Source organism: Lipotes vexillifer, unplaced genomic scaffold (genome assembly GCF_000442215.2).
Source record: "Lipotes vexillifer unplaced genomic scaffold, Lipotes_vexillifer_v1.1 scaffold2094, whole genome shotgun sequence".
Taxonomy (NCBI): domain Eukaryota; kingdom Metazoa; phylum Chordata; class Mammalia; order Artiodactyla; family Lipotidae; genus Lipotes; species Lipotes vexillifer.
In genome coordinates, this window is record NW_006790887.1 from 1,464,429 (window position 1) to 1,491,469 (window position 27,041).

The 27,041-nt window shown below is 50.6% G+C and overlaps 1 protein-coding gene across 1 annotated transcript in view; it reads left to right on the forward strand.

The window, feature by feature from the left end:
• DYNC2I1 (dynein 2 intermediate chain 1) overlaps positions 1–22,036 on the forward strand; it is a 32,948-nt gene extending 10,912 nt beyond the window's left edge. Inside the window, exons 8-22 of the mRNA XM_007463986.1 lie at positions 1,117–1,219; positions 2,388–2,517; positions 4,198–4,309; positions 5,015–5,106; positions 6,365–6,494; positions 8,122–8,294; positions 9,026–9,188; positions 12,954–13,067; positions 13,165–13,226; positions 13,604–13,655; positions 14,688–14,748; positions 17,954–18,053; positions 18,193–18,324; positions 19,990–20,213; positions 21,862–22,036. Coding sequence (XP_007464048.1) covers positions 1,117–1,219; positions 2,388–2,517; positions 4,198–4,309; positions 5,015–5,106; positions 6,365–6,494; positions 8,122–8,294; positions 9,026–9,188; positions 12,954–13,067; positions 13,165–13,226; positions 13,604–13,655; positions 14,688–14,748; positions 17,954–18,053; positions 18,193–18,324; positions 19,990–20,213; positions 21,862–22,036 — 1,823 coding nt within the window. The remainder of the gene's footprint in view (positions 1–1,116; positions 1,220–2,387; positions 2,518–4,197; positions 4,310–5,014; positions 5,107–6,364; positions 6,495–8,121; positions 8,295–9,025; positions 9,189–12,953; positions 13,068–13,164; positions 13,227–13,603; positions 13,656–14,687; positions 14,749–17,953; positions 18,054–18,192; positions 18,325–19,989; positions 20,214–21,861) is intronic.
• The last annotated feature ends 5,005 nt before the right edge of the window (positions 22,037–27,041 follow it).

Here is a 27,041-nt window from a genome sequence, read left to right on the forward strand (position 1 = left end):
GGGGGCGGGCGGGGGGGGCCTGGGCGCAGCCCTGCTCCTTCCCTGCGCTGTGTCGTCCATCAGCTGCACAGGCTGCTGTTTTTCTGGCAGAGGAATGTGAGGGTCAGCAGGAGGCCCGGGCCTATCAGAGGGGCAGCGTGGCGGCACAGGGTCTGTTCCCCAGGGAGCTGTCCTCTCCCGGCGATTTTCTTTAGGAGATTGGAAATGTATTTCGCTCAAAAGTTCTTGGCATCTGGGTATGATAGGGCTACTTGCAAGGGTAGGAGAGTTCTTTTCATAAACGCTCCTGACTGTCCTGGGTGCCAGGTGTTCTGAGGGATGAGAAACAGGAGGCGCTTGGTCAGCAACCTGCTCGCGGCCTCCAGGCAGGTGCCCTGGCTGGGATCCGGCTGTGCCTGGTGGGTCTGATAAAGCTGTAAGACGGCAGGAGAGGGCACGCTCTTTGCAGGAGTTCAAACACGTATCCAAGAGGAATGAGAAGACAGAGTAAGATACAACTGAAATAAATGTGTAGACAAAGACGGGGGTCAGTCTGCACGGGAAGCGCAGAAATCCTTGGGGGATAGAGGCAACAGAGGCTGTCTGCATGGGAGGGTGAGGGCCCGAGCTGTCCATCCTGGTGGGAGCTTTCGGCAGTTGATGGTGGGTCACCAGGCCAACGACCTCTGCACCCTGTGACCTGACGAACCCCTGCCCGCGTCTGCCTGTTTTCTCTCTGCCGCAGTGAGTGGCTGATCCAGCATTAAGCTGCATCTGTCTCTGTTCTTCAGTTGTTTTGTGCGTTCACATCTCAGCTCCCTTACCAGAGGACACACTTTTGGAGGGGGAGGGGGAGAGTGGGGCGGGAGTGGAGGACTGCCTATATATGTATTCTTAAATATTTCTAAACGTAGTGTGATTGGCACATGTGTAGGAAGTTTTGCTTTGTTGCTGAAAGTTTTAGATGACGGTAGCTGGAGTGGTTCTTAAATGCTCGTAGAGGATGTTCAGCACCAGTTATGTGTAAAGACCTTACTGAGCGTAATTGGTTTGCATGCTTCTAGTTGGTTTACTCTTGATTTCTTTTGCTTGAAGAAACATTTCAGTGTCCCGAAAACGCTTTTTGTGTATGTGCAGCTGCAGACATTTCCCCCTCCGAAACCCCTGCTTGTGGGATTTTCCTGGACTTTGCGACAGCCTCACGCCGCCAGAAGAGTCGGACTCAGGCCCTTAAGCAAAAGTAGGTGTGTTGGGAACTTTGCAGAAGGAATTAGGGAGTTTTAATACACTTTTCTTCAACGTACCCTTAAAAATTAGCTCTTGTTTTGTTTTCACTGCTGGCATTCAGGCACGTGATTTCATTTGTGCTCCGTTTCCCTGTGTCCAGATGTTGTGACCTGGTGCGGGTGTGCAGTGCTGTAGACAAACTCAGCCCTAGCATTGGTGTTAGTTCTGGGGGGCCCTGGGAGCCCCCATGTCATGGCTGCGGCAGCGTCACAGTCAGGGGCCCGCGAGGCTGGTGGCCGGAACCCCGAGCAGAGAGTCGGCCTGGCCCAGCCTGCGCCTGTGGTGCTGCCCCCTCCTGCCCTGTGGTTGGCGTCACTCAGGGCCAGGGCTCTGTTTCTCGCGTGAGGAAGCTGGGGGTTCGTGGGTCAAGAGCCCCACGCTGGCCCGGGCGCTGTGCCTCCTGTGTTGATGTCCTCCATGGGTGCCGCAGGCCAGTTGTGTAGACAATGAAGTGCAGGCCCCGGGTTAGCTTCTGGTGGAGGTGGATGTGAGCTTTGAACAGCCAGCGCCACCAGGCGTCAGAGTCCAAGCTTACACGACTGCGAACTCAGAGATTTGCAGAATTCCTAGATTCATGAAAGTGGAGAACAGAATCTCAGCCCGTGGTCTGCTGTACTAAACCCAGTACAGTCTGGGAGCAGATGCAAGAGTCCACCCACATCTGGGATGGACGCAATAGGTTTAGAGAGAGTGGGATCGGCCAGGGAGACGCGCTGGCAGAGTGGGCTCTCCCGCCCCTGGGTCTCACGGCCACCAACCTCTGCAGCAGCACGGCTCTTCCAGTGTCTTATCAGATGAAGGTGGGGGTGAGGGTGGACAGGGGCTCGCCTGGCTGGACGCGTCCCTCGGGAGTGGCCAGGGCTCAGTCCCTCAGAACGGGGTGGGCGGCGGGCAGGTGGGATGGGGGCCTGAGGGCGCCGACGGCACAGGCGGGGGTTTCAGCCCCGGGGCCTCGCTGTACACGCGTGAGTTCCCACCTTAGTGACTGTCAGTATCTCAGGCTCCCATCAGACAGACCTTCACGAGCCCCTTGGCCGGAGCCGCCAGCTCCTCCTGAGGCTCCCTCCCCCGGCCCATTCTTCCCTTTGCACGTGGTTGAGGTCGCGTCATCTTGTTTCCAGGACACGCAGCACAAAGCTGCTCCGGCTCATCGACCTGGACTTCTCCCTCACCTTCTCCCTTCTGGCCCTCCCACCAGCGAATGAGTACGACACGTACATCAGAAACTTCGGGAAAAAAAACACCAAGCAGGTGAGTACAAGGTTATCTACCAAGTGCGAGTACAGTGCGTTGGCAGGAGTTTGTGTGGCGCTGTGTCCTGTTCCGGATGTTAGACCTGGGAGTGGTTGTGAGGGACGCAGACGTCATGTGCTCGTCACCTGGAGGTTGTGCCAGCGTCCTCGGCACCCTGGAGGCTCCTGGGCATGGATGTGGATCGCTCCCAAGCCCTGAGGACAGCCCCAAGTAGGGGGGTTACTGAAGGTCACCGGGAAGTCACCTCGGATCACTTGCTTGGGTTCCTGTGGGGCTGTAGCGTCCTGCACTGCTTCCGAGTCCTGCACGTATGTTCCTGCATGTAGGGACTCCAAGATCAGCCACCGAGTGCCTCCCAAATCCCAAGACACTGGGCTCACCTCAGTATCCCTCCTGCCTGTTCCATTCTCCTCACCCTCCTCTCAAGGTCTTCCTGTGCCAGGCCCCCCATCACCTGCCTGTGGATCCCCCTTACCTTCCCAGGCTCCCCCATCACCTGCCTGTGGATCCTTCTTGCCAGGTCCCTTTGTCATCTACCTGTTTTTCTCCATCACCTGGCTTAGGCCACGCAGCCTCTCCTGCCATCTACCTGCCTGTTGCTCTCTGTCCTTGTTCTGCCCTCTAGGCAACTAGGTGACCCCTCCCCAATGACTTAACGCTGTGTCCTCTGGCTCCAGGGTTGCTACAGTACGACCCACACAGCCCTGTCTTTCCCTGTAGTACTTGCAGTTGTTGACTGTGTGACAGTCCACCTCCCGAGGTGGTGAAGTCCTGGAGTCAGGGATCTCCTGGGACGTTTTCCTTCTGCCCCCACAGTGCACCTGCCAACACGCGCTTGGATGTGTCAGTCCGTAATCTTTCACTGGGGGAGGGTCGCAGAAGGAGATTCGAGAAGCTGTGACTGGCTAACCGCGGCTCTGCAGCTGCCTCTCTCTGACCTCGAGCAGACTATCTAACTTCTTTTGCTTGTTTTCCTCATCTTTTTTTTTTTTTTTTTTTACCCCACATTTGTTTACTTATTTATTTATTTGGCTGCGTTGGATCTTCGTTTCTGCGCAAGGGCTTTCTCTAGTTGCGGCGAGCGGGGGCCACTCTTCATCGCGGTGCGCGGGCCTCTCACTGTCGCGGCCTCTCTTGTTGCGGAGCACAGGCTTCAGACGCGCAGGCTCAGTAGTTGTGGCTCATGGGCCCAGTTGTTCCGCGGCATGTGGGATCTTCCCAGACCAGGGCTCGAACCCACGTCCCCTGCATTAGCAGGCAGATTCTCAACCACTGCGCCACCAGGGAAGCCCTGTTTTCCTCATCTTAAAGCTATTAGTATCAAAACTGTCTTTGCTGAAGCATGTACATTTTTGAAATAAATAAATTTGTGTCTGGTTTTGCAAAGCTGCTGTGTTCTAAGAATAGGGTGTTGGTGGACTAGGTCATCGTCTTTTCAAGCCAGAGCTGAATTGTTTGTTGTGACTTTTTGAAAACGCTTTTGAAATTTAGGCCCATATTTATCAAACGTTTAAGACACAACCAGTCTTTGCATGATTGTTATTTATGCCATATGCTTACTTTTGACAGACTAGAAGACTGTCATCATTAACTTAAAAATTGTTAGTTGTTTTCAGCAATGAGAAATGGCTCTGAGGTTGAGATCCAAAGCTAATTCAGCCCAGCTTTGTTTTTCAGGCCTACGTTCAGTATAATGAAGATAACGTGGACAGGAATGTCCAGACTGAAGAGGTTGAGACTCAGGAAGTGTGGACCCAGCACCCGGGGGAAGGCGCGGCCGTTTCTGGGGGTAACCAGCCTCTGCTCTCGACCCTGGGAGTTGTGTTCACTCCCTTTCTTGTTCTTTCCTCCGTCTCAAGTGTGGCTGTCACCACGTGACTGTGGAAACACCAGAGCTCTTCCAGACACCACCCTTAGCACCTGCGTGGAGCTGGAGGCCTGGGCTGGGCCCTGATCAGGGTTCACAACACTTGTTCCTAAACGGAAAGGAAAGAGTCCACACGCCAAACCAGCACTTTGCAGATGGGCTTCTAGAACACTCTCTGCTCTTAATTTGGGGTAGTCTGTTCTCATTCTTAGAGAAGTTTCATCTTTAAGTACATTTTCCAGGTATGTCATATCAAGACAGATGGAAGCCCCTGGAATATGCAGAGTTCTGCTCACCTTGGGTTCTCCTCGGTTATTTATGTGCTAAATATTGCTTTACTGGTGGTGGATTGTTCCTTCTGAGGAATTACCTCTGTTACTCCCTTTCCTCAGGGAAGCCTCATCCTAAGAAAATAACACACCTAAACGTAACACATACATGATAAACTGATGCTTTAGGTAGGATTCTGTTTACAGACTTCTGAGAAATCAGGAGGCAATCTAGAGGATGAGATGGAACCCCCTGGCTTCCCCTCCAGAGCTCCTGGTTCGCTTGTACGCCCTTTGACGTGTGCGACCGTGACCGTGAGAGTCGCCCTAGCTGGTTTCATGTGCACTGTTTTTTCAGGGAGTGAGCGGAGCAGCCCCCTTGATGCCGCCGCCGTCGTCCCAAAGGTCAACACGCCCCGCCTGTGCAGCTTCCTCCGGGCCGCTTGCCAGGTGCGCTCTGCCCTGGGCAGGGACCCCAGCAGCTTCTGTGGCTGCAGGCACTGTCTATGTGTTTGGAATCTGTACTGTAATGTTGGTTGCTTGCATTTTAAATTGAATATAGACTAAAAAACAGACATACAAAGTCAGCAAGGTGAACACACATCTAGGGTATTTGAATAGTAACCTCATGACTTTAAAAACTGGTTATGGAAATCTTCAAAGTCCGTACAAAGGTCGAGGGGTGGCAGGTGGCCACCGCGTGCTTCAGAGGTCCCAGTTTGCAGCCCTTCACCTCTTGAGCCCCACCACCCACCCCTCAGTTACGTCAAAGCAAACCACAGTCACCGTCCTGCTCCCACGTGGGTGTTTCCGCTTGAGCCCCTGGAGGAAGAGAGGATCAGGGTCCCTAGTGTGTCAGTACATCAAGTGCAAGGGCGGTGTTTGTGTCTCTTCAGTTGTCTCGTATTGTTTCCACGTCAGCTCAGAATTCAAGTCTAAAGCACCGATAAGTATAATACACATGAACCTGACATGTAGATTCAGAATGAGCCTGTCTTCAGCCCCGTGCTGGACGCCTGGTGCTGGTCTCCGAGCTGCGTTGCGGAGCGTCTGTGCTTTATGAGATACGACCGTGCTTTCACACGCTTGCACGTGATGTCAGCCGCTCTCAGTGAGAGTTCACACGCTCGGGTGCCGGTGACGTGGAGGAAAGGTGGGCTGGAGCAGGAAGCAGGGGTGGCCGGGGTCGGAGACCTTGGTCTCACTGCTGGGCCTCCCGCCCCGTCCCGTCTGTTCTCAGTGGGCGCCTCTCCCGAGTCCACCTCGCCTTTCTCTTCCCCATCGTCGTCCTGAGCGTGACCCACGACACATGAGGGCAGTGACGGCGATTTGCTGTCACACTGGGTCCTTACCGGAGCCCGGTGAGCAGGACGTGGTGCTGCAGGTGGCATTTCCATGCCCCTGTTTCTTCTAGAAAAGCTGGAGGGTCCCTTTCCCCACTCCCGTTATTTTAGCAAAAGGTTTACTATGAAAAATGGCATCCAATGTTAAATAATGGCTCTGGAGTTTATACTAATGGAACTTTACCTGGTAGTTTCTATTATTGTGCGGAAAGGACAAAATAATTTCATTCTGTCCGTTTATACGATATCTTGGACTTAGGCAGTCATTTTAAGAAACAGGTAAGATTAGGTCGTGCTTTGTTTGACCTTGTAAGATGAGTCCATTTGAGAGTGTTGAAGACGGACTGCTCATGTGTCTTTGGAAGGTGATCGCGGTTCTGCTGGAAGAGGATCGGGTGGCGTCGGAGCCGACCCGGGCGCCCCGGGCGCAGGACTGCCCCCTGCGCTTCAGCGATAGCTCCGCGCAGCTGAACACCAGCTTGCCGTTCCTTCAAAGTAAGCGGTCCTCAAAGTCAACACTGACGTTGAGGCAGTGACCCTTACTGTTACACCCTGTGTTAGCAGGGGGGTTATTGAACAGGGAGCAGAGGTCCAGCCTCTGCAGACTCGAGCGTGTGTGTTACAGGAATGACGGGCACTCACGGGTAGAGGGGCGGTGGGAGCGGCGTGAGGGAGCGTCCAGGTGGGAGTCGTGTGGTTAACTTAGCCCAGCGTTGACTTAGATTTAAGTTGATCCGTGGTTACAGAGCATAAAATCCACCGAAGTGAAGCCTGTGTCATGACACGTGGAGTGTAACTGCATGTGGTCATAAACGAAACAAACTGCGTGTGTGTGACCAAGTGTAAATTGCTTAAGTGGGTCGCCTCCTTGCTTTTAAAACAAGTGTCTGGTGAGGGCTTGGGTGGCAACCATGGTCCTGGTCTGCATGGAGAAGGGCAAGGAGTGCAGGGGCCCCACAGTCAGCTGTGCCGGGTGCTTCTGGGCCTGCGTGACCCGGTGCATCGATGCCGCTTGTTCTAGGAGTTCCTCTATCCTGCCTGCTGTAGAGATCTAGATTCGTATCCATACCTCTGCACTGACCATTAGCACAAGTGGCATTGTTAATTTAAAAAACTCATGTTGTTTGAGGGTATTTTTGTTTTTAAAAGGTAAGAGTTATCCTATTAGAAAAACAATAAATCATTGCATCTATAGCATTCAAAATACAGCTGTCCACACCACCACCTCCCCCTGCAGCCCAAGAAACAGGAATTAAAGCAGTCCTTTCCTCCAGGAGCTGATGAGCGATGGCGGCTTCACAGATCTGGGGCTGGGGGCCGGGTTGTGCTTGTTCCAGAGCCCTTAGTTAGAGACAGAGGATGCACGGGTGTTGTCCGGGACTTGCCCCTTAGTTCCGAGTGTGGGCAGAGTGGAGGTTTTTCTTGTGTTTTGTTTTAGTAAAGTGAGTTTTGAGGTAACGGGAGAGGAGATTGGGATGGCAGGTGTCCTTGACCTGGGCCTGGTTCATGTTACCTGGATCTGAGCTCCGAGGGAGTGACACGGGACCCTCACAGAGTCCGCTCGATGCCACCATTGCCAGGAAATGCGCAGCGCTGGTGGCCCACTCATTCTTCTCTGGGTTCCACAGATACTCAGGAGTGTCTGCAGTGTCCCAGGCCTTGGAGCCACAGTGGACAGACAGACAAAAATCCTGCCTCTGTAAGTGGACCGAACGAGGGGAACAGACAGTGTGTCTGAGGGACAGATATCAGGAGGAAGATGGGTGTCAGGCAGGGTCCCGTTGCCGGGGGAGAAGGCACTGATGGGGCAGCTGTGACGCCCCACCCAGGTCACCTGCTCTCCCACGGGCCCGTGGGAGTAGCTGATGGACAGCGGAGTCCCAGGCCACTTTGTGCCGAGTGTGGAGGAGGGTGGCTTCTAGCAAATGAGGCCAACTTGGACGTTTTCAAGTCGAGCTTGACCATTTGTCAAAACCCCGATTTCAGGTGCGGGCATCTTCGAAAGACCATGTTTATTTCTTCATTAAGCTGAAATGTATCTGAATAATCTTAAGTATGTTAGTTTAACGTGGATTCTGGCAGATCACTAAATGCAGAAACATTTTTCTTGTCTTATCCTCAGATCGGAGAGTATCCTGCCTGCACGCCTCTCAGGTTCAGAGGCGGATGGTGGTGTCCGTGCATGGGCGACCTGGGAAAGCCTTCACGCCCCTGCTGGATGGCAGATACGTGCTCTGCGTGTGGGACATCTGGCAGCCGTCGGGGCCCCAGAAGGTCCTGATATGCGAGTCGAAGGTACAGCCCGGGAGAGCCGTGGGTGTTACTAGCAGAGGGCAGGCACCAGGAGGGCTTCCAAGGCCACTGCTTTCTGTCCCTGCCGCCCCAGCTGTGTGCAGGGTGACGAGGTGCAGAAACTCCTAGTTGGAAGGACCAGCTGGACGGAGGGGCCAGGTTACCGCAGCCTCTCAGTCCCTGGCGTTCAGCACTGCTGTGGCTGTGACTTAATGGAAACATTGGCTCTGGCACCCCTGGGACCCCAGAAGTGTGCTTTCCGGCTTGCTCCAGTTGGTCTGGGTGTTGTAGAGGTTTCTTAATGTGCCTGAGATTTTCCAAGTCCTTGGCCTCGTGCGTTTCCTGCCCCTGGTTAGTGGGGCTGAGGTGTGACGGCCATGCGGGTACAGTGGGGGAGCTGCCCTTTTGCGCGAGTGTTTCTAGTCACGTGGTCCTTGCCCTCAAAGTCGCCGATTTCCTCCAAAGCTGCGGAGAAGGGTAACTCTTACGGGATCAGTTTCGGGGGCTTGCGGACAACTTACTGTGACGCAGGGTGTAAGTAAAACGGCAGGAGGGGTCAGCCCTTCTGGGCCACCTGATGGGGCTGAATGGAGGCGCCGTGGCCACGCCCCGCAGCCGCCATCCCTCCCATCACCCAGGGAGGCGACAGCAGACGCCCTCGGCTTCCAGGTGGAAGGTCCATGGGCACCGGTGCCTCCACTTGTCAGCCTCCGGCTTTCTGTGCATCTTTCTAGGTCACGTGCTGCTGCTTTAGCCCCTTTAAAGCCTTCTTGCTGTTTGCTGGGACTGTGCACGGCTCGGTGGTCGTGTGGGATCTGAGGGAAGATGCCAGGATCCATCGTTACGTGAAGCTGAGCGGGTGCTTCTGGACGTTCAGGACCGCAACCTTTTCCACCGGTCAGTGACACTGCCCACCAGCCCGGGGTCTTCCGGAGCAGCCGTGAGATCCCTTTGCATCGTTCACGCAGGTCATCCCAGAGGACGGCTCTGACCTAAGAGCAAAAGAGACCTCCTTCCGGCAGCTGCTCGGGCAGCGGCAGTGGTGATGGAGCGCTCCGTCCTGTTAGCTCCGGGGACTTCAGGTCCTCAGTGAGATGACGCCCAGTTTTAAATCAGTCTGAGGTGCGCTGTGTGTGCGCTCCTGTGGCTCAGGCAGCCCCACTGGAGGCTGAAGGAGAGGAGTAGTGGCCTCTCGGGGGTCAGAAGGAACCAGAACCACCGGAGCTGCCAGGACCCCTGGTTACACTCCTGTGAATACTTCCTGCCAGTGCGGCTGCTGCCACAGCCAATCACAGCCACAACCACAGCCAACTACAGCCATAACCACAACCACAACCACAATTACAGTTCCAGCCCCAGCCAATCACAACCACAACCACAACCACAATTACAGTTCCAGCCACAGCCAACTACAGCCATAACCACAACCACAACCACAATTACAGTTCCAGCCACAGCCAATCACAACCACAACCACAACCACAACCACAAACAAGGACAAGCACGACCACCACCCCACCCTGCCCCGCCCCTGCGTAGGCACTTGTGTTCCGGGGTTTTCTCATAGTGCTTTGTGGACGTGACCTGTTCAGCACCCATCTCTGCCCACCTGCCAGTGCTCAGGGCACACTGACCTCGGGGCAGGGCCTGCACTCAGACCTGTCTCTCACCGTCCTCCCTGTTCCTGCCCAGGGACACCCCCCACCCACCCACCCAACACACACAGCTGGCTTTGCGTCTCCCTGTCTTCACGATTCCCAGGATCGGCTTTTTCTCTGTAGTTTTACCTTCTCAGAAGGCAAATGATGGGACCCTGTGGGGCCCAGACCTTCAAGCCTGGCCTCCGTCCCTTCGGGAGATGTGCCTGCGGTCATGGCTGTGCGGGGCTCAGAACGTCACCCCTCCTTCTCTGGGCAGGATCCTCTGCTGGGCACCACGTGCATTTTTGCGCTGGCTGGTGGGCGGGCTCCTGGTTAATTCCTGTGGCTGGCGGTCAGGACTGGAGCCTGCACCCCAGGCGCCACGGGCTGAACGTCCTCACCCGCGGGGCCGGCAGACTTCCTGCGCTTCTGGTGGGTGCGAGTGTGCCTCGAGGTTTTATTTTGTGTTTCCCTGAGGACGTGGGATGCGGAGCGTCTCCAGGTGCTTATTTGCTGTCTGTCTTCAGTGGGGTGTGTTTAGGTCTTTCACGCATTTGTAAATTGATTTGTTGCTTCTTACTGTTGTGTTGTTCCGAGGCCTCGTGTGCTCTGGACGCAGTCCTGTGTCAGGCGTGTCGGGTGTGCCTCCTCTCCGCCAAGCAGCCTGATCGCCCCTGCCTGGAGCACCACACATATACTGCGTATCTCTTTACGTTCTCTGAGTACATCTGTGTTTTATACGTAAAAGGGCAAGGTTCCTTTTGTCTCCCAACAACCAAGTTTTGCCCCTTTGGGGGTGAAATTGCCACTGTTGAGAATGTATGAGTTTATAGGCACCTTATGGGTTTGATGCTGTCAGAAAAGGTACCTCCTAAGAATGTGCGTTTGCTAACTCTGCTGATATTACTAATTAAACTTTGAATTCACCACCGTGTTCAAAACACTAAAACCCTTACTTAACCTTAATTACTCCATTAACATGCTGCCTTCGTCTTCTTTTGCCATCTAAACATTGTCATTAAAGCCTTTGGAGTTTCAGTAGCCTCAGGTCCAGGGGACGCCCCTCCCTCAAGTTCATTGAATCTGAAACCCTGTCACTCTTCGTTCCTCCGTTTTGTCTTCTTTGGTTTCTTCCCTGAGTTCAGCCCGAACTCTCTCATTTTCTTTCTTGATGTTTTTTAATCCATTTTCGTTCTGGGTTTCTGATTCCAGGTGTTTTTGTTTGTTTACGTGCTTTAAATTCATTTCCAAGTGTATTTTTGAAGGGATTTCTCTGTAGTTTTACCTTCTCAGAAGGCAAATGATGGGACCCTGTGGGGCCCAGACCTTCAAGCCTGGCCTCCGTCCCTTCGGGAGATGTGCCTGCGGTCATGGCTGTGCGGGGCTCAGAACGTCACCCCTCCTTCTCTGGGCAGGATCCTCTGCTGGGCACCACGTGCATTTTTGCGCTGGCTGGTGGGCGGGCTCCTGGTTAATTCCTGTGGCTGGCGGTCAGGACTGGAGCCTGCACCCCAGGCGCCACGGGCTGAACGTCCTCACCCGCGGGGCCGGCAGACTTCCTGCGCTTCTGGTGGGTGCGAGTGTGCCTCGAGGTTTTATTTTGTGTTTCCCTGAGGACGTGGGATGCGGAGCGTCTCCAGGTGCTTATTTGCTGTCTGTCTTCAGTGGGGTGTGTTTAGGTCTTTCACGCATTTGTAAATTGATTTGTTGCTTCTTACTGTTGTGTTGTTCCGAGGCCTCGTGTGCTCTGGACGCAGTCCTGTGTCAGGCGTGTCGGGTGTGCCTCCTCTCCGCCAAGCAGCCTGATCGCCCCTGCCTGGAGCACCACACATATACTGCGTATCTCTTTACGTTCTCTGAGTACATCTGTGTTTTATACGTAAAAGGGCAAGGTTCCTTTTGTCTCCCAACAACCAAGTTTTGCCCCTTTGGGGGTGAAATTGCCACTGTTGAGAATGTATGAGTTTATAGGCACCTTATGGGTTTGATGCTGTCAGAAAAGGTACCTCCTAAGAATGTGCGTTTGCTAACTCTGCTGATATTACTAATTAAACTTTGAATTCACCACCGTGTTCAAAACACTAAAACCCTTACTTAACCTTAATTACTCCATTAACATGCTGCCTTCGTCTTCTTTTGCCATCTAAACATTGTCATTAAAGCCTTTGGAGTTTCAGTAGCCTCAGGTCCAGGGGACGCCCCTCCCTCAAGTTCATTGAATCTGAAACCCTGTCACTCTTCGTTCCTCCGTTTTGTCTTCTTTGGTTTCTTCCCTGAGTTCAGCCCGAACTCTCTCATTTTCTTTCTTGATGTTTTTTAATCCATTTTCGTTCTGGGTTTCTGATTCCAGGTGTTTTTGTTTGTTTACGTGCTTTAAATTCATTTCCAAGTGTATTTTTGAAGGGATGTGATGTAGTTTGGAGTGGTGGATTTTGGTCTTCTGTTTCTTGCTTGTTTTTTGGAGGGGGAATTTTCTTGGGTTGAAATGCTTTCATTTGCATTTTCTCTCGAGTTCCTTCGGTAGCTTTGTGTGGAGTTTGTCTGTTCTTTTCTACTCCTGGACATTTTGTAGGTGGATATGCCAGGTCAGAGGAGCTCTGTTCCATTGGACTGTGAGGTGTCGTTTCTTTAAAGGTGCTGCTCTTGGTTGCGGGGGGGGGGTGAGCCTGCAGCTCCCGAGTCTCCCTACTCCCCGTTCCCTGTGCTGCTCTGGCTGTGAGACCCCCGTTCCCCCACAGCCGGGGAGGCCCCAGCTTCTGCTCTGTCTCTGCGACTCCCTCTTGCTGTGGAGAGCCCCCCACGTGCTCTGTCCATCCTTGTACCTGCCGTCGTGCAGACACAGGGCCTGCCTCTCACAGGTGTGAGATGCTGCTCCTCGGTGATGCTGAGAGCCATGGCACGTGTCCTTTCACTGTGGTCCGTGTGGCCTTGTGCTTTGGGAAGATGTGCCTGTCCCTGCACAATGTTAACTGTATTCCACGACTCACTACGTGCATGTGGTGTCTGTGCTTTTCATCCCCAGATGGTGTCCTGACGTCTGTAAACCACCGCAGTCCCCTCCAGGCAATAGAACCCATCGCAGGGTCTGTCTGCAAAAGACAGAGCTGCCTGTTTTCACCGTTTTCTACTCAAGAAGGTACGTGACCCTTCACTTCCATAAAATCCTGAGCTCAAGTTGTGAGATGTGGTTTCCTGCTTATGAGCCGGTCCTTCCCCGGTTCTGTCTTCACTAGAGCCAGCAGGCCTGTCCTTCCACGTCGCTTCCTTGGACGAGAGTGGGGTTCTCAACGTGTGGGTGAGTCGGACGTGCGAGCGCTCACCCCAGGGTTTGCGTGGTGGTCGGTGCTGTGTGGTCGGGCTGGCAGGGGGAGATGCGTGCAGAGCAGGGGCGACCATGCAGTCAGCTATGGCGGGGAAACCAGGACAAGACGGGCTTGCTGGGAAGGCCTGTGGGAGGGAAAGGGGAGCAGTGTCAGGGCCGGAGGACGCCCAGGGCATTGACCGGTCACAGAGTGCAGAGGAACAGGTCGAAGGAGGGAATTTATAACTTTTAAACGCTAGTCTTTTTTCTGAAGCAATTCCATTTTTAGTGCCTTAATTAGAGCTCGCTTTGCTTCGACTGTTTCATGATTATTACACGTGCTGATACTCATGTTCAGTGTTCTATTTCAGGTGGTGGTTGAATTGGCAAAGGCAGATACTGCAGGTGCAGTAAGTGACTTAGGTAACTATTACATAAAAACTGAGTTTAATCAACGGTTGCTAAAATCAGTAAAGATTAAAGATACCGATAACCGCTTTGAAGAATCAGTGATTAGTGGCATGGAAAATGCAGATGGAGTTGTGTATTTTATAACCTGTCGGCTGTTGAACAGGCCCGTGTGTGTCGTCTGCTCTGTGCTCCCTGGGGGCGTCCCCGAGACTCGGTGTCTAAGGCCTGGGTGTGTGTGACCCCCAAGACCTCTGAGACTGGAGCCACCGGGGGTGGGGGGGCTCTGAGGCCGGCAGTTTGCTCTCTCGATGCCCTGAGCTGGGGCCCCGAGGGGCCCCCCCGCACTTCCTCAGCAGCTCCAGCCGCTTATTTAATGACTGTGGCCCCTTCACCTTGTTTGGGCCGGGGGCACCCCAGTAGAGCCAGCCAGAAAATAGGACCAGAGTCACTCTGACTTCTTGAAATGAGGAGGGGCCGGTGCTGTGGACCCCCTCTCTCCTGGAGAAAGGATGCGGTGGAAACCATCCTGAGGGGCCTCTCTTCTCAGCCTCGTCTTCATGCAGCATCCGCTCTGCTCCCTGTGAGCAGGGGCTGCCGTGGGTGTGGGACATCGGGCGGGGCGGGGCGGGGCTAGAGGGGCCGGAGGGGGCCTCCCCACCTGCATGGCTAACCGAAACCGGTGCGGGAGGACGTTTACAGGAGAGGGTTTCTGTGGGGAATTGGTGGTTTGTTAAATATTGATTTTTTTTCTTTTCTTGCTTAAGTGTACTTCCCTTTTTAAATCAAATCTAAAAATGTAAAGGCTTTTTGATATTGATTCCACCAACCCTCTTCCCCTAAGGCCCTGAACTGCAAATTCTTAATTCATATCCTAAGGCAATTGCAGGAACCTCCCCTGCGTGAGGGACAGAACACTCTTCATCAATCTGCATTTTTATATTATTTCCTAATTTAAGCAATGAAAAATAATTCCAGGCAAATGTAATTGGATTTTGGTTAACTTGTATTACGAGGTGCATTTACTTCTGGTTTCTCTGTTTGTAGGTTTACTACCTGGAGGGAGGATAAAGTTGGTGCACAGTGCCGCGATTCAGCTGAGTGACAGGTAGGTCTGTGCCGCATCCCTGCTCACAAAGTCCTGTTTCCCACAGGAGGAAATAGTGTTAGGTAATAAGGCATGGCCAGGCTGGCACTGAAGAACCCTAACTTCTCCCACTGTAGTTTTGCTAAATAGTTTATTTGCTACTTAGTTTATTATTAATGAATCAAAGTAATAAATGCAATTGTCCAGGTATAGAGCTAACATTTTTCTTTGATTAAAATATTTTTTGTCTTATGAATTGGTACGATTTGACTCTTTCATCCAGTTTTAATACAACCCTGAAGTTAAATAGACAAGTTTCAGGAACTAGAAGCATTGGTATGAAAGTTTTATTCAGAAATTAGGTTTCTGTTTTTACTCAAATAATGTAATATGATGTAAAAATCTTAGATGTATGAATATTGTTTGTGGTATTTATATATTTCATGTTAATTTATTTCCCGAAGATGTCTTTTCTCACCTTTTCACCGCAGTCAGGGCCTAGCTATCAGCCTGTGATTTACCCTGGAAAACGCTTTGATATTAGCCTGACTTTTCCTCATCAGACAGAGCACCTCTGGGTTGTATCAATGAATTCATACATGCTTCATGATTGTAAATCACCTGCCGTTGATCTCAGTATAATTATGACAAGGAGTGAGTTATGTTGAAAAAACTTATCTAATACACTGCAGACCCCACCATGGGTGGCCCCCTGACCGCTCACTGAATTTCTGTGAGACCATTCTCATCTCCATTATGGCCGTATCACTTCATACCATGCATTGCATTTATCTTTTAACTATAAATTTCTCCTGTACTTAACCATACGCTCTTTAAAGGAAAGTGTCACCCGTAGCTGATGTTGGGTTTTCCCCGCTAAATGCATGGCACTGCCTCCCCCAGGTCCGGGTGTGACAAACATCTGTCCAGACCGTGTCCGCACACTTGCCGAGTGGCATGTGTTCTACCGGCTGCCTCGTGGTGCCTCTTCCCTCAGGGAGGGCCCTTAAGTGCAGACAAGTGTCCAGTAGCCGCTGCAGCCTTGGGGTCGGCGTCTGGCAGGGGTGGCGGCGAGGGGCCTGGGCTGAGAGGCAGGCCCCCCGGCAGCTGCCTGGCCCAGGGGCTCAGCAGGAGCTGCTCTCCAGAGCCCCCCTGCCAGGCCTGAGCCTCCCTCCCTCGGCCCCGAACACAGGCATCCCGGGGAGGAGGGGGACCTTGGGTGAAGTGCCCCTGGCCCCTGGGGCAGCAAGGCCTCCCCTGAGAGTGGCCTGGTGGCACGTCTCCTCATCCCCGTGGCTCGGCACACGCGTGAAGTGCTGGGGGCAGCCACGCAGAGTGTGGGCTCGGAGGAGGGACGGCCGTGGGACGGGGGCTGAGATGAGAGTCAGGGAGCCTGCCCCGGGCACAGGGAGCCCAGAGGCATGAAGACGCCGACGGTTTCAGACCTGCCAGTAGGTTTGCTGTCAGGAGAAGGGTAGAGTCGGTGGCCTGACCCTCAGGAGGGTCCGCTGTGCCGAGGGTTCAGACAGTTCTCTCGAGGGTGACGGGGACTCTTCTCGGAACTCTACATAAGGAGGGGTGTGTCTTGTTTGCAGTTTAGAACCATGAACTTGGCAGCTGTGTAAGCTTGGAACAGAGGAGGGGACTCGGGGAGAGCTTCGGGAGCTTCCGTGGGGGTGGTTGGAGATCCGAGATGAGAGCCTGAACCAGGCGGCACTCGTGGGGACGGAGGGCTGGGCTCAGGCAAGGGTGGGATTGAGCACACCTGGTGGCCGGCTGACTCCAGGAACCGGGGAGAGCCTGCCTCTCGCCCAGGTGTCCAGCTCAGCTGAGGGGCACCGTGCAGCTGAGGACCGGGGGGAGGAGGGGGCCTGGGGGTGGGAAGGGCGGGACGGGAGGGACCTGGTCGGCCCAGCGTGGAGGTGACCAGGGCAGTGGGCCCCGAGGCGGGGATCTTGGCTGGAGGTAAGAAGAGAGGGGAGAGACTGAGGGGCCAGATCCCCGACCCGGGACTGCGGCAGCGTGGCAGGAGCGGCCCTGGGCCCTGGTTGTTACAATACAAACACTGTGCAAGGTAGAAAACCAACAACACACTAAATACAGTCTTTTAAAAAAGGGAGGAAAGTGCCAGAATAAGGGTGGAGCTTCAAGTCAGCCTGCAGGCTTTTGGGTGGTGATGGGGCTGGGAGCTGGCTCCTGTGGGGACCAGGGACGTGTCAGGCCTGCTGGGCAGCGAGCTGGAGCTGATCCCTGCCTGGGACCCTGGGACGCACTGCCTCTCCAGCGGGAGAATCCCAGAAGCCGAGTCAGGGTGCGGTCAGGGGTCCGCAGCTGAGGAGCGAGTGTGCGGCAGACCAGTGCCTGGGGGCTCTCAGCACTGGGACAGCTGCCTGCGGGGGGCACGTCCATGGCCAGGCTCATGGGGAGGGTCACGACGCTGCCATGTGAGGGACACCCACCAGGGTACGAGAGAGAATTGTGTGATCAGGAAGACATTTCTAGAAATGGAACTGTTGTCTCTGAAATTTAAGTCTGTGAATGAAAGAGTGGCTTAGACAGTAGAAGAAAGAGCAAGAGGACGGGCTGAAGGGACTGTGTCCAGAGCACGTGGTGACCGAAGGGAAAAGGAGCGGACGGGCTGAAGGGACTGTGTCCAGAGCACATGGTGACCGAAGGGAAAAGGAGCGGACGGGCTGAAGGGACTGTGTCCAGAGCATACGGTGACCGAAGGGAAAAGGAACGGACGGGCTGAAGGGACTGTGTCCAGAGCATATGGTGACCGAAGGGAAAAGGAACGGACGGGCTGAAGGGACTGTGTCCAGAGCATACGGTGACCGAAGGGAAAGGAATGGACGGGCTGAAGGGACTGTGTCCAGAGCACACGGTGACCGAAGGGAAAGGAACGGACGGGCTGAAGGGACTGTGTCCAGAGCACATGGTGACCGAAGGGAAAAGGAACGGACGGGCTGAAGGGACCGTGTCCAGAGCATATGGTGACCGAAGGGAAAAGGAGCGGACGGGCTGAAGGGACTCTGTCCAGAGCATACGGTGACCGAAGGGAAAAGGAGCGGACGGGCTGAAGGGACTGTGTCCAGAGCATATGGTGACCGAAGGGAAAAGGAGCTAGAAGCGCATCTGGTGGCAGATGGCAGGTGACGGTGTTAAGTGTCACCTCCGCCCTGACAGTTTCAAGACTGCCCATGTGTTCATCTTTGCTGTTTTCCAGCCTTTCCCGTAAAGGGTGTGAGCTTTGGGGCTCCACACAGACACTGAGCGTTAAATTTCTGCCTTCAGACCCTAATCGCTTTGTTGTTGGCACAGACACGGTGAGTAACGGTCTAGATTTCATTCTGTAAGTATTTTTGTTGGAAGTAAACTTACTGTTTGCTTTAATCAGAATGTTGATTAAATTGTTTCAAGAATAAGAGCTTTACCCGCCTGCTTCCCCCCTTACTCTCCCTTCAGGGCCTCATCAGCCATGGCACCAGACAAGACGTGAGAGTCTCTCCCAGGTTGTTCAGGCCCCAGCAGCAGGGCATGAGGCCGGCGAAGGTGAACGTGATTGACTTTTCACCGTTTGGAGAACCAATATTCCTGGTAAGAGCGCCGGTTTTTTAAGCACCGACTCCTTCGCCGTGTCTGCTGGGACCCACCGCGCTCGGGGCCTCTCTCCTGAAGTCCCGGCCGTGTGGTCAGCGCAGCTCGTTCCATGAGGCTGTCGTCGGACCTTCTTCAGACGTTTTATTCTGACGCCGTTTTCGGCTTGTAGAACAGTTACAAGGACAGCACAGAGCGTCCCCCTCGCCCCCCACCAGCCTGAGTGTGCAGTGACGCACGTGCCGTGGCCAGGATGCTCCACCCCAGGGCTGGGTGTTGGTCTGCTGTAGCCCAGGTCAGTCCTGCTCTCTACGGGTCTGAGTGCAAGCCCGGAACTGTCCTGACAGTGTCCTTTGTGAGCAGCGTCGTGGCCCGGGTCGCGCGTCCCGTTCAGTCACTGTGGCTCCTCACCGCCTTCACTGGGACCGGCCTCAGCATCACACAGAGGGCCTAGGCGTCCCCTGTGGAGTCCGGGGACGTCTCCTCACGATTAGATGCAGGCCTTTCCTGACCATGGGGTCCCCCCTTCCCTGTCTGGTCAGCCAGGGCCTGGTGGGAGACGCACAGACCCTGAGCTGCCTGCTGCGTCTCAGCTCCCATGTCGGTCACCAGGCGGGTTCTGTCGCCCCGTCGTTAATTCCATGGGAGCTGTCGCTGGTCGGAAGACTGCCTTTCCTCCTTCGTGTGTATTTCTTGTCTAAACGTGGACACACGAGGCTTTTCACTGTCTTCAGTGCATCTCAGATTCGCTGCCTGCATTTATTCCACTGCTCAGATGGTCCCCCTGGGGGAAGGGGTCCCTGGAGGTGGTTCTGACATCGTTCCGGGAGCCCCTCTTTGCTTTCTGGCACAGGAACCCTCGGGATCAGCCATTATTCCAAGGAGTCCTGGCTCCTGTTAGGAGAAAAATACCTAGAAACCAAGACCTGGGCAGTCAGAAGTGCTTGTGTACAGGACATGGCATCGAGATCTCCTCTGGTCTCCATCTACTCACCACCCACCCGGCGTCGCACGCACACCCTAGTCCCCGGCTGGCCCAGGGTCCCCTCCACCCTCCCGACAGTGGGCACCTGGCTCTATTATGCATAAATCGGTTCATTTACTTTAGAAGCTTTCGTGATTGCTATATCTTGCCTCTGCTTTTTTTGAAAGATTAAATATGTGAAGAATTAAATATACTGAGTAAAAAGGAATTAAGTTTCCTTTTCCTAGGCTAAAAATTTAGTCTTTAACTAGGCCAACTGAGTTTTGTTTTATGGAAATTTCAATCCAAAAGGAATGTAAAGCCATATTATATGTGCAAACGTATGTGATTTTTAAAAAAAAGATGTCCGTCTTGCCAATCTTAATGTCCTACGCTTGAATCAGCAATATTCAGCTTTGTTAAAAATAAACACCTATTTATATGTTCACTGAATTCACCGATTATTAGCCCTTTTGGGGAGGGGCAAGGGGTACAAAGTGTATCAGAATCTCCAAACGCTCACCTTCGTGATTTGTGAGGACAAGATTTAATGTTACGATTTTATGTTTGGAAAACAAAATATAAACCAAATATTTTTGCTGTACAGCAGAAAAAGCTGATGTCCTGAAAATTTTCCTTGGCTACTGAGCTTGAGTAAAAAAGAGAAAAGAACTGTGATAAGGTTTCCCCGCCTCCCCCAGGCCGGCTGTTCTGACGGGAGCATCAGGCTGCACCAGCTGACGGCCGAGCACCCTCTCCTGCAGTGGGACGAGAGCACCCACGGCTGCGCCGTCATTGGCCTGCAGTGGTCCTTGACGAGACCGGCTGTGTTCCTGGTCCAGGACGACACATCCTGTGTGTATATTTGGGACCTCCTGGAGAGCGATCTGGGTCCTGTCGCCAAACAGCCCGTCTATCCGGACAGGTAAGTCTGATGAAACTCAGGATGAGCCCTCCTAGGTGTTTTTTTGCAGAAGCGTCACTGATGGTCTTTCTTACTTGATTTATGTATAAGGCCACCACGCTTTAAAGTATGGTTATTTATATTTAAATTTAAATATTAGTTTTATATTTATATATTTGAGTAAGATCTTAAAAAAACACTTTAAAGTGTGTTTGTTTCATATTTAGTCGAAAATAGTCTAAGGATCAAAGAATTCTATTATCTATCGTTTATTTATTTATTTATATTGAGGTATAATTGATGTAAAACATATTGGTTTCAGGTGCACAACATAATGATGCGAAGTTTGTATATATTGTCTTATGATACGTCTGTCACCTTACATAGTTCCAGAAGTTTTTTCTTGTGATGAGAACTTTTAATATTTACTCTCATCAACTTTCAAATATGCAATACAGTGTTATTAACCATAGTTGCCATGTGTACACTGCGTCCCATGGCTTGTTCATTTTATAACTGGAAGCTTGTACCCCTTTGCCCGTTTGGTCCACGCCCCACCCCCTTCCTTTGGCAACCACCAGGCTGTTCTCTGTCTGTGAGCCTGTTTTGTGTGTGTATGTGTGCAGGGTGGAGGTGGGGTTTCACACAGAAGTGAGATCACATGGTGTTTGTCCTTCTCTGTCTAACTTATTTCACTTAGCGTAATGCCCTCAAGGTCCATCCATGTTGTCACAAATGGATTTCCTTTTTTATGGCTGAATAATATTCCACATGTATATGGATATATATATATATATATATATATATATATACACACACACACACACACACACACACACATATATAAATACATATATACAAAACATATTCTTTATCCATTCATCCCTTGATGGACACTTAGGTTGTTTCCATGTCTTGGCTCTTGTGAATAATGCTGCACTGGACATGGGAGTGCAGATATCTCTTCGAGATAGTGGCTTCATTTTCTTTGGATAAATACCCAGGAGTGGAATTGCTGGATTGTATGTTGGCTCTATTTTTAATTCTTGAGAAACCTCCACACTGTTCTCCCTTGTGTCTGCACCAATTCACATTCCCACCAGCAGTGCAGGAGGGCTCCCTTTTCTCCACACCCTCTCCAGCATTTGTTATTTCTTATCTTTTTGATGATGGCCATTCTGACAGGTGTGAGGTGATAGCTCATTGTGGTTTTGATTTGCATTTCCCTGGTGATTAATGATGTTGAGCGTCTTTTCACTTGTCTGTTGGCCATCTGTGTGTCTTCTTTGGAAAAATTTCTATTTAGATCTTCTGCCCATTTTGTAATTGGATTGCTTGGTTTTTTTGCTGCTGAGTTGTATGAGATCTTTATGTTTTGGTTATTAACCCCCTAACAGATGTATGATTGGCAAGTACTTTCTCCCATTCTGTAGGTTGCCCTTTCATTTTGTTCCTGGTTTCTTTTGCTGTGCAGAAGCTGCTTCGTAGTCCCACCTGTTTGCTTCTGTTGCCTTTGCTTTTGGAGCCAGATCCAAACAGTCATCCCCAGGCTGATGCCAAGGAGCTCTTCCCCCCTATGTTTTCAGCGTTTCTCCTCTTCCTGCTCCCCCCTGGGAAGGTGGGTAATCGGGAGACTCGGGGTCACATGGCGTGTGCTTCTCGATTTCAGGCTGGTGGCCATGACTGTTGTGGGTGAAGCAGAGAAGACCCGCAGTGGCTTCCTGGCCCTGGTGCTGGCCAGAGCCTCAGGCGACGTGGACGTCCAGTACTTGCGGCGGGAGTGGGTGGCCCCGGCGGGCGACGAGCTGCAGAGGCTGCGGCTGCTGCTGCGGGAAGCCCTGTAGGTCGTGGGACGCCGCGAGGAAGCCGTGTGGTGACCCCGATGTTACAGCTGATGGGTGTACATTCGTGTAGATAGAAGGCGTGTGTCTGTCCAGAGTTCATTTTTCAAGAATCTCACTTCAATATGCCATAAATAAATTATTATTTTTGAATGGAAACAGCAGACATTTTAGTGTATACTGAACTTCAAAGGCAACAGAGAGCCAGGTAGGATGCTCTTTTCCAAGAATATTTCTACTGATTTTCAGAGCAGCTTTAAAATATTGTAACATTTATTACTAGATTTTTAAAAAATCCAAATAAAAATGTATTTAATGAACAGTTTTCTTAGTCATACGTAAAATGACATATTCACAGGTTTAAATTAAAGGACTGACTCTGCTGAAATGACCTCCCACCTGTGTTTCTTTAATACTTTGTTGGACTTTTATGCTGGTAATGTTGGGATGTCTGTTCAGACACATTTGCACTATGCTTTATTATTAAAAATTAGTTTTGTCTAAAGATGATGCAAATATATAAATTCTCTTAATTGTACAGCTATAGGGATTTAAGGGCAGGAGAATTCTGGGGTGTCAGGCTTTGCCTACACCCAGTGTCACTGACACAGTGACAGGTGAGCATTCAGTGCGGGGCAGGTTTGTTCTCTCTGGGCCACATGTGGCTGCTGCTTCACCAGCGATGGGACGGTTTCACCCCAGAAATGGGACCAGGCAGAGAACAGTCAGGCTCCTAGGGCCTGGGGCACCCTCAGCAGGCCAGCACCCAGCGCCGTTCACCGAGTTTCTCATGAATCCCTAAACTTCCCATCGTCCTCTTAGGATGCTGCACCCTGCCTACACCTCAGAACTGCGGCGCTCCAGACGACGCGACCTGCGGGCTGGGAGGCGTTGGGCCTTGACGGCCCACCGTGGGGTCCATGCGGGCCCCCTGCGCTCGCCTCCTGCGCCACTGGGGCTCGGCGCCCGGCACGCCTCGTGTCCAGCGCCGCGGGGTGAAGAGGGGTCGGGCGGTGTCGGGGGTCTGGGCGCTCACCTGGACGGTGTCCAGTGGGTGCCTCCCGTGGCTGACCCTCGCGGCAGCCCCCCACCCCAGCGGCTCCCCGGGGGTTTCTCGCGGGTCCCGTCCAGGGTCTCCTCCACCCAGGTTTGGGCTCCGTCCTCGGGACACGCGGACCCGCCCGCCGAGGCCTTTGCTCCTTCCGCGCGACCGGTCCCGGGAAACAGCAAACGAGAGTGTCGTGTCGTGTCGTGTCGTGTCGTGTCAATTCCCAGGGAACCAACAGAGTCTGAGACGGGTGGAAGTGAACAGTGCAAAGCAGAGGCCAGAGAGGGCGACCCCCGTTCAGGCGACGCTCCCCAGACCCGCATCCAGCTCCCCGCCCCCCCTCCCCGCAGAGACCGGGACCTGGTCGCGCGGACCGCCACGCGGGACCTGCCCCGGAGCCCCGGAGTCCGCTCCACTGCCCGGGTCAGCAGCAGCCTCCCGCAAGGCCAGCTCCACTGGGCTGAGCCGAACTGACCGGAACCTCTAAATCCATCGGGAATATTTAATTTATGTACAGTGGTGTAGAATAGAAGAATTCTCTTAAATATGATGGTACCATCTTAAAATTATAAAATGGGATATTACCGGGTTTTTTTTAATTGGAGTAAAATTGCTTTACAATGTTGTGTTAGTTTCGGCTGTACAATGAAGTGAATCAGCTATATGCCTACATATATCCCCTCCCTCTTGTACCTCCCTCCCCCCGTTTCCCCCCCATGTAGGTCATCACAGAGCACTGAGCTGAGCTCCCTGTGCTATACAGCAGGTTCCCACTAGCTAGCTATTTTACACATGGTAGTGTATATATGTCAATCCTGATGTCCCAATTCATCACACCCTCCCCTTACCCCGCTGTGTCCACATGTCCATTCTCTATGTCTGCATCTCTATTCCTGCCCCACAAATAGGTTCATCTGTACTATTTTTCTAGATTCCACATATATGCATTAATATACAGTATTTGTTTTTCTCTTTCTGGCTTACTTCACTCTGTATGACAGACTGTACGTCCATCCACGTCTCTACAAATGACCCAATTTCATTCCTTTTTATGGCTGAGTAATATTCCATTGTATATATGTACCACATCTTCTTTATCCATTTATCTATTGTTGGACATTTAGGTTGTTTCCATGTCCTGGCTATTGTAAACAGTGCTGAAATGAAGATTGGGGTACATGTGTCCTATTGAATTATAGTTTTCTCAGGGTATATGCCCAGTAGTGGGATTGCTGGGTCATATGGTAGTTCTAGTTTTAGTTTTTTAAGGAACCTCCATACTGTTCTCCATAGTGGCTGTGTCAATTTACATTCCCACCAACAGTGCAAAAGGGTTTCCTTTTCTCCGCACCCTCTCCAGCATTCATTGTTTGTAGATTTTTTGATGATGGCCATTCTGACCGATGTGACGTGATACCTCATTGTAGTTTTGATTTGCATTTCTCTAATGATTAATGATGTTGAGCATCTTTTCATGTGCCTCTTGGCCATCTGTATGTCTTCTTTGGTGAAATATCTATTTAGGTCTTCCACCCATTTCTTAATTGGATTGTTTGTTTTTTTGATATTGAGCTCATGAGCTGTTTGTATATTTTGGAGATTAATCCTTTGTCCATTGCTTCATTTGCAAATATTTTCTTCCATGCTGAGGGTTGTCTTTTTGTCTTGTTTATGGTTTCCTTTGCTGTGCAAAAGCTTTTAAGTTTCATTAGGTCCCATTTGTTTATTTTTGTTTTTATTTTCATTACTCTAGGAGGTGGGTCAAAAAAGATCTTGCTGTGGTTTATGTCAGAGACTGTTTTTCCTATGATTTCCTCTAAGAGTTTTATAGTGTCTGGACTTGCATTTAGGTCTTTAATCCATTTGGAGTTTATTTTTGTGTATGGTGTTAGGTAGTGTTCTAATTTCATTCTTTTACATGCAGCTGTTCAGCTTTCCCAGCACCACTTATTGAAGAGTCTGTCTTTGCTCCATTGTATGTTCTTGCCTCCTTTGTCATAGATTAGGTGACCATACGTGCATGGGTTTATCTCTGGGCTTTCTATCCTGTACCGTGGATCTATATTTCTGTTTTTGTGACAATACCATAATGTCTTGATTACTGTAGCTTTGTAGTATAGTTTGCAGTCAGGTTGCCTGATTCCTCCAGCTCTGTTTTTCTTTCTCAAGATTGCTTTGGCTATTCAGGGTCTTTTGTGTCTCCATACAAATTTTAAGATTTTTTAATTCTAATTCTGTGAAGAATGCCATTGGTAGTTTGATAGGGATTGCACTGAATCTGTAGATTGCTTTGGGTAGTATAGTCATTTTCACAATATTGATTCTTTCAATCCAAGAACATGGTATAGTATATTTCTCCATCTGTTTATGTCATCTTTGATTTCTGTCATCAGTGTTTTATAGTTTTCTCAGTACAAGTCTTTTACCTCCTTAAGGTAGGTTTATTCCTAGGTATTTTATTCGTTTTTTTGTGATGGTAAATGGGATTGTGTCCTTGATTTCTCTTTCTGGTTTTTCATTGTTAGTGTATAGGAATTCAAGAGATTTCTGTGCATTAATTTTGTATCCTGCAACCTTACCAAATTTATTGATTAGTTCTAGTAGTTTTCTGGTGGCATCTTTAGGATTTTCTATGTATAGTATCATTTCATCTGCAGTGACAGTTTTACTTCTTTTTTTCCAATTTGCATTCCTTTTATTTCTTTTTCTTCTCTGATTTCTGTGGCTAGAACTTCCAAAACTTTGAATAAGAGTGGTGAGAGTGGACATCCTTGTCTTGTTCCTGATCTTAGTGGAAATGCTTTCAGTTTTTCAACACTGAGTATGATGTTTGCTGTGGGTTTGTCATATATGGCCTTTATTATGTTGAGGTAGGTTCCCTGTATGCCCATTTTCTGGAGAGAGTTTTTATCATAAATGGGTGTTGAATTTTGTCAAAAGCTTTTTCTGCATCTATTGAGATGATCATATGATTTTTATTCCTTAATTTGTTAATATGGTGTTTCACATTGATTGATTTGCATGTATTGAAGAATCCTTGCATTCCTGGGATAAATCCCACTTGATATGGTGTATGATCCTTTTAATGTGCTGTTGGATTCTGTTTGCTAGTATTTCATTGAGGATTTTTGCATCTATGTTCATCAGTGATATTGGTCTGTAGTTTTCTTTTTTGTGACATCTTTGTCTGGTTTTGGTATCAGGGTGATGGTCACTTTGTAGAACGAATTTGGGAGTGTTCCTTCCTCTGCCATTTTTTGGAAGAGTTTGAGAAGGATCAGTATTGTCTCTAAATGGTTGATAGAATTTGAATGTGAATGTGAAGCCATCTGGTCCTGGACTTTTGTTTGTTGGAAGATTTTTAATTACAGTTTCAATTTCATTACTTGTCATAAGTCTGTTTATATTTTCTAATTCTTCCTGGTTCAGTCTTGGAAAATTGTACCTTTCCAAGAATATTGGCATATAGTTGTTTGTAGTAGTCTCTTATAATCCTTTGTATTTCTGTGATGTCAGTTGTGATTTGTCCTTTTTCATTTCCAATTTTACTGATTTGTGTCCTCTCTCTTTCTTTCTTGATGAGTCTGGCTAAAGGTTTATCAGTTTTGTTTATCCTCTCAAAGAACCAACTTTCAGTTTTATTGATCTTTGCTATTGTTTTCTTCATTTCTATTTCATTTATTTTTGCTCTGATATTTATGATTTCTTTCTTTCTACTGACTTTGGGTTTTCTTTGTTTCTTGTTCTCTCGTTGCTTTAGGTGTAAGGTTAGATTGTTTACTTGAGATTTTTCTTGTTTCTTGAGGTGAGATTGAATTGCCATAAGCTTCCCTCTTAGAACTGGTTTTGCTACATCCCATAGGTTTTGGGTCGTCGTGTTCTTATTGTCATTTGTTTCTATGTATTTTTTTAAAAAATTTATTCTTTGATTTCTTCAGTGATACCTTGGTTATTTAGTAG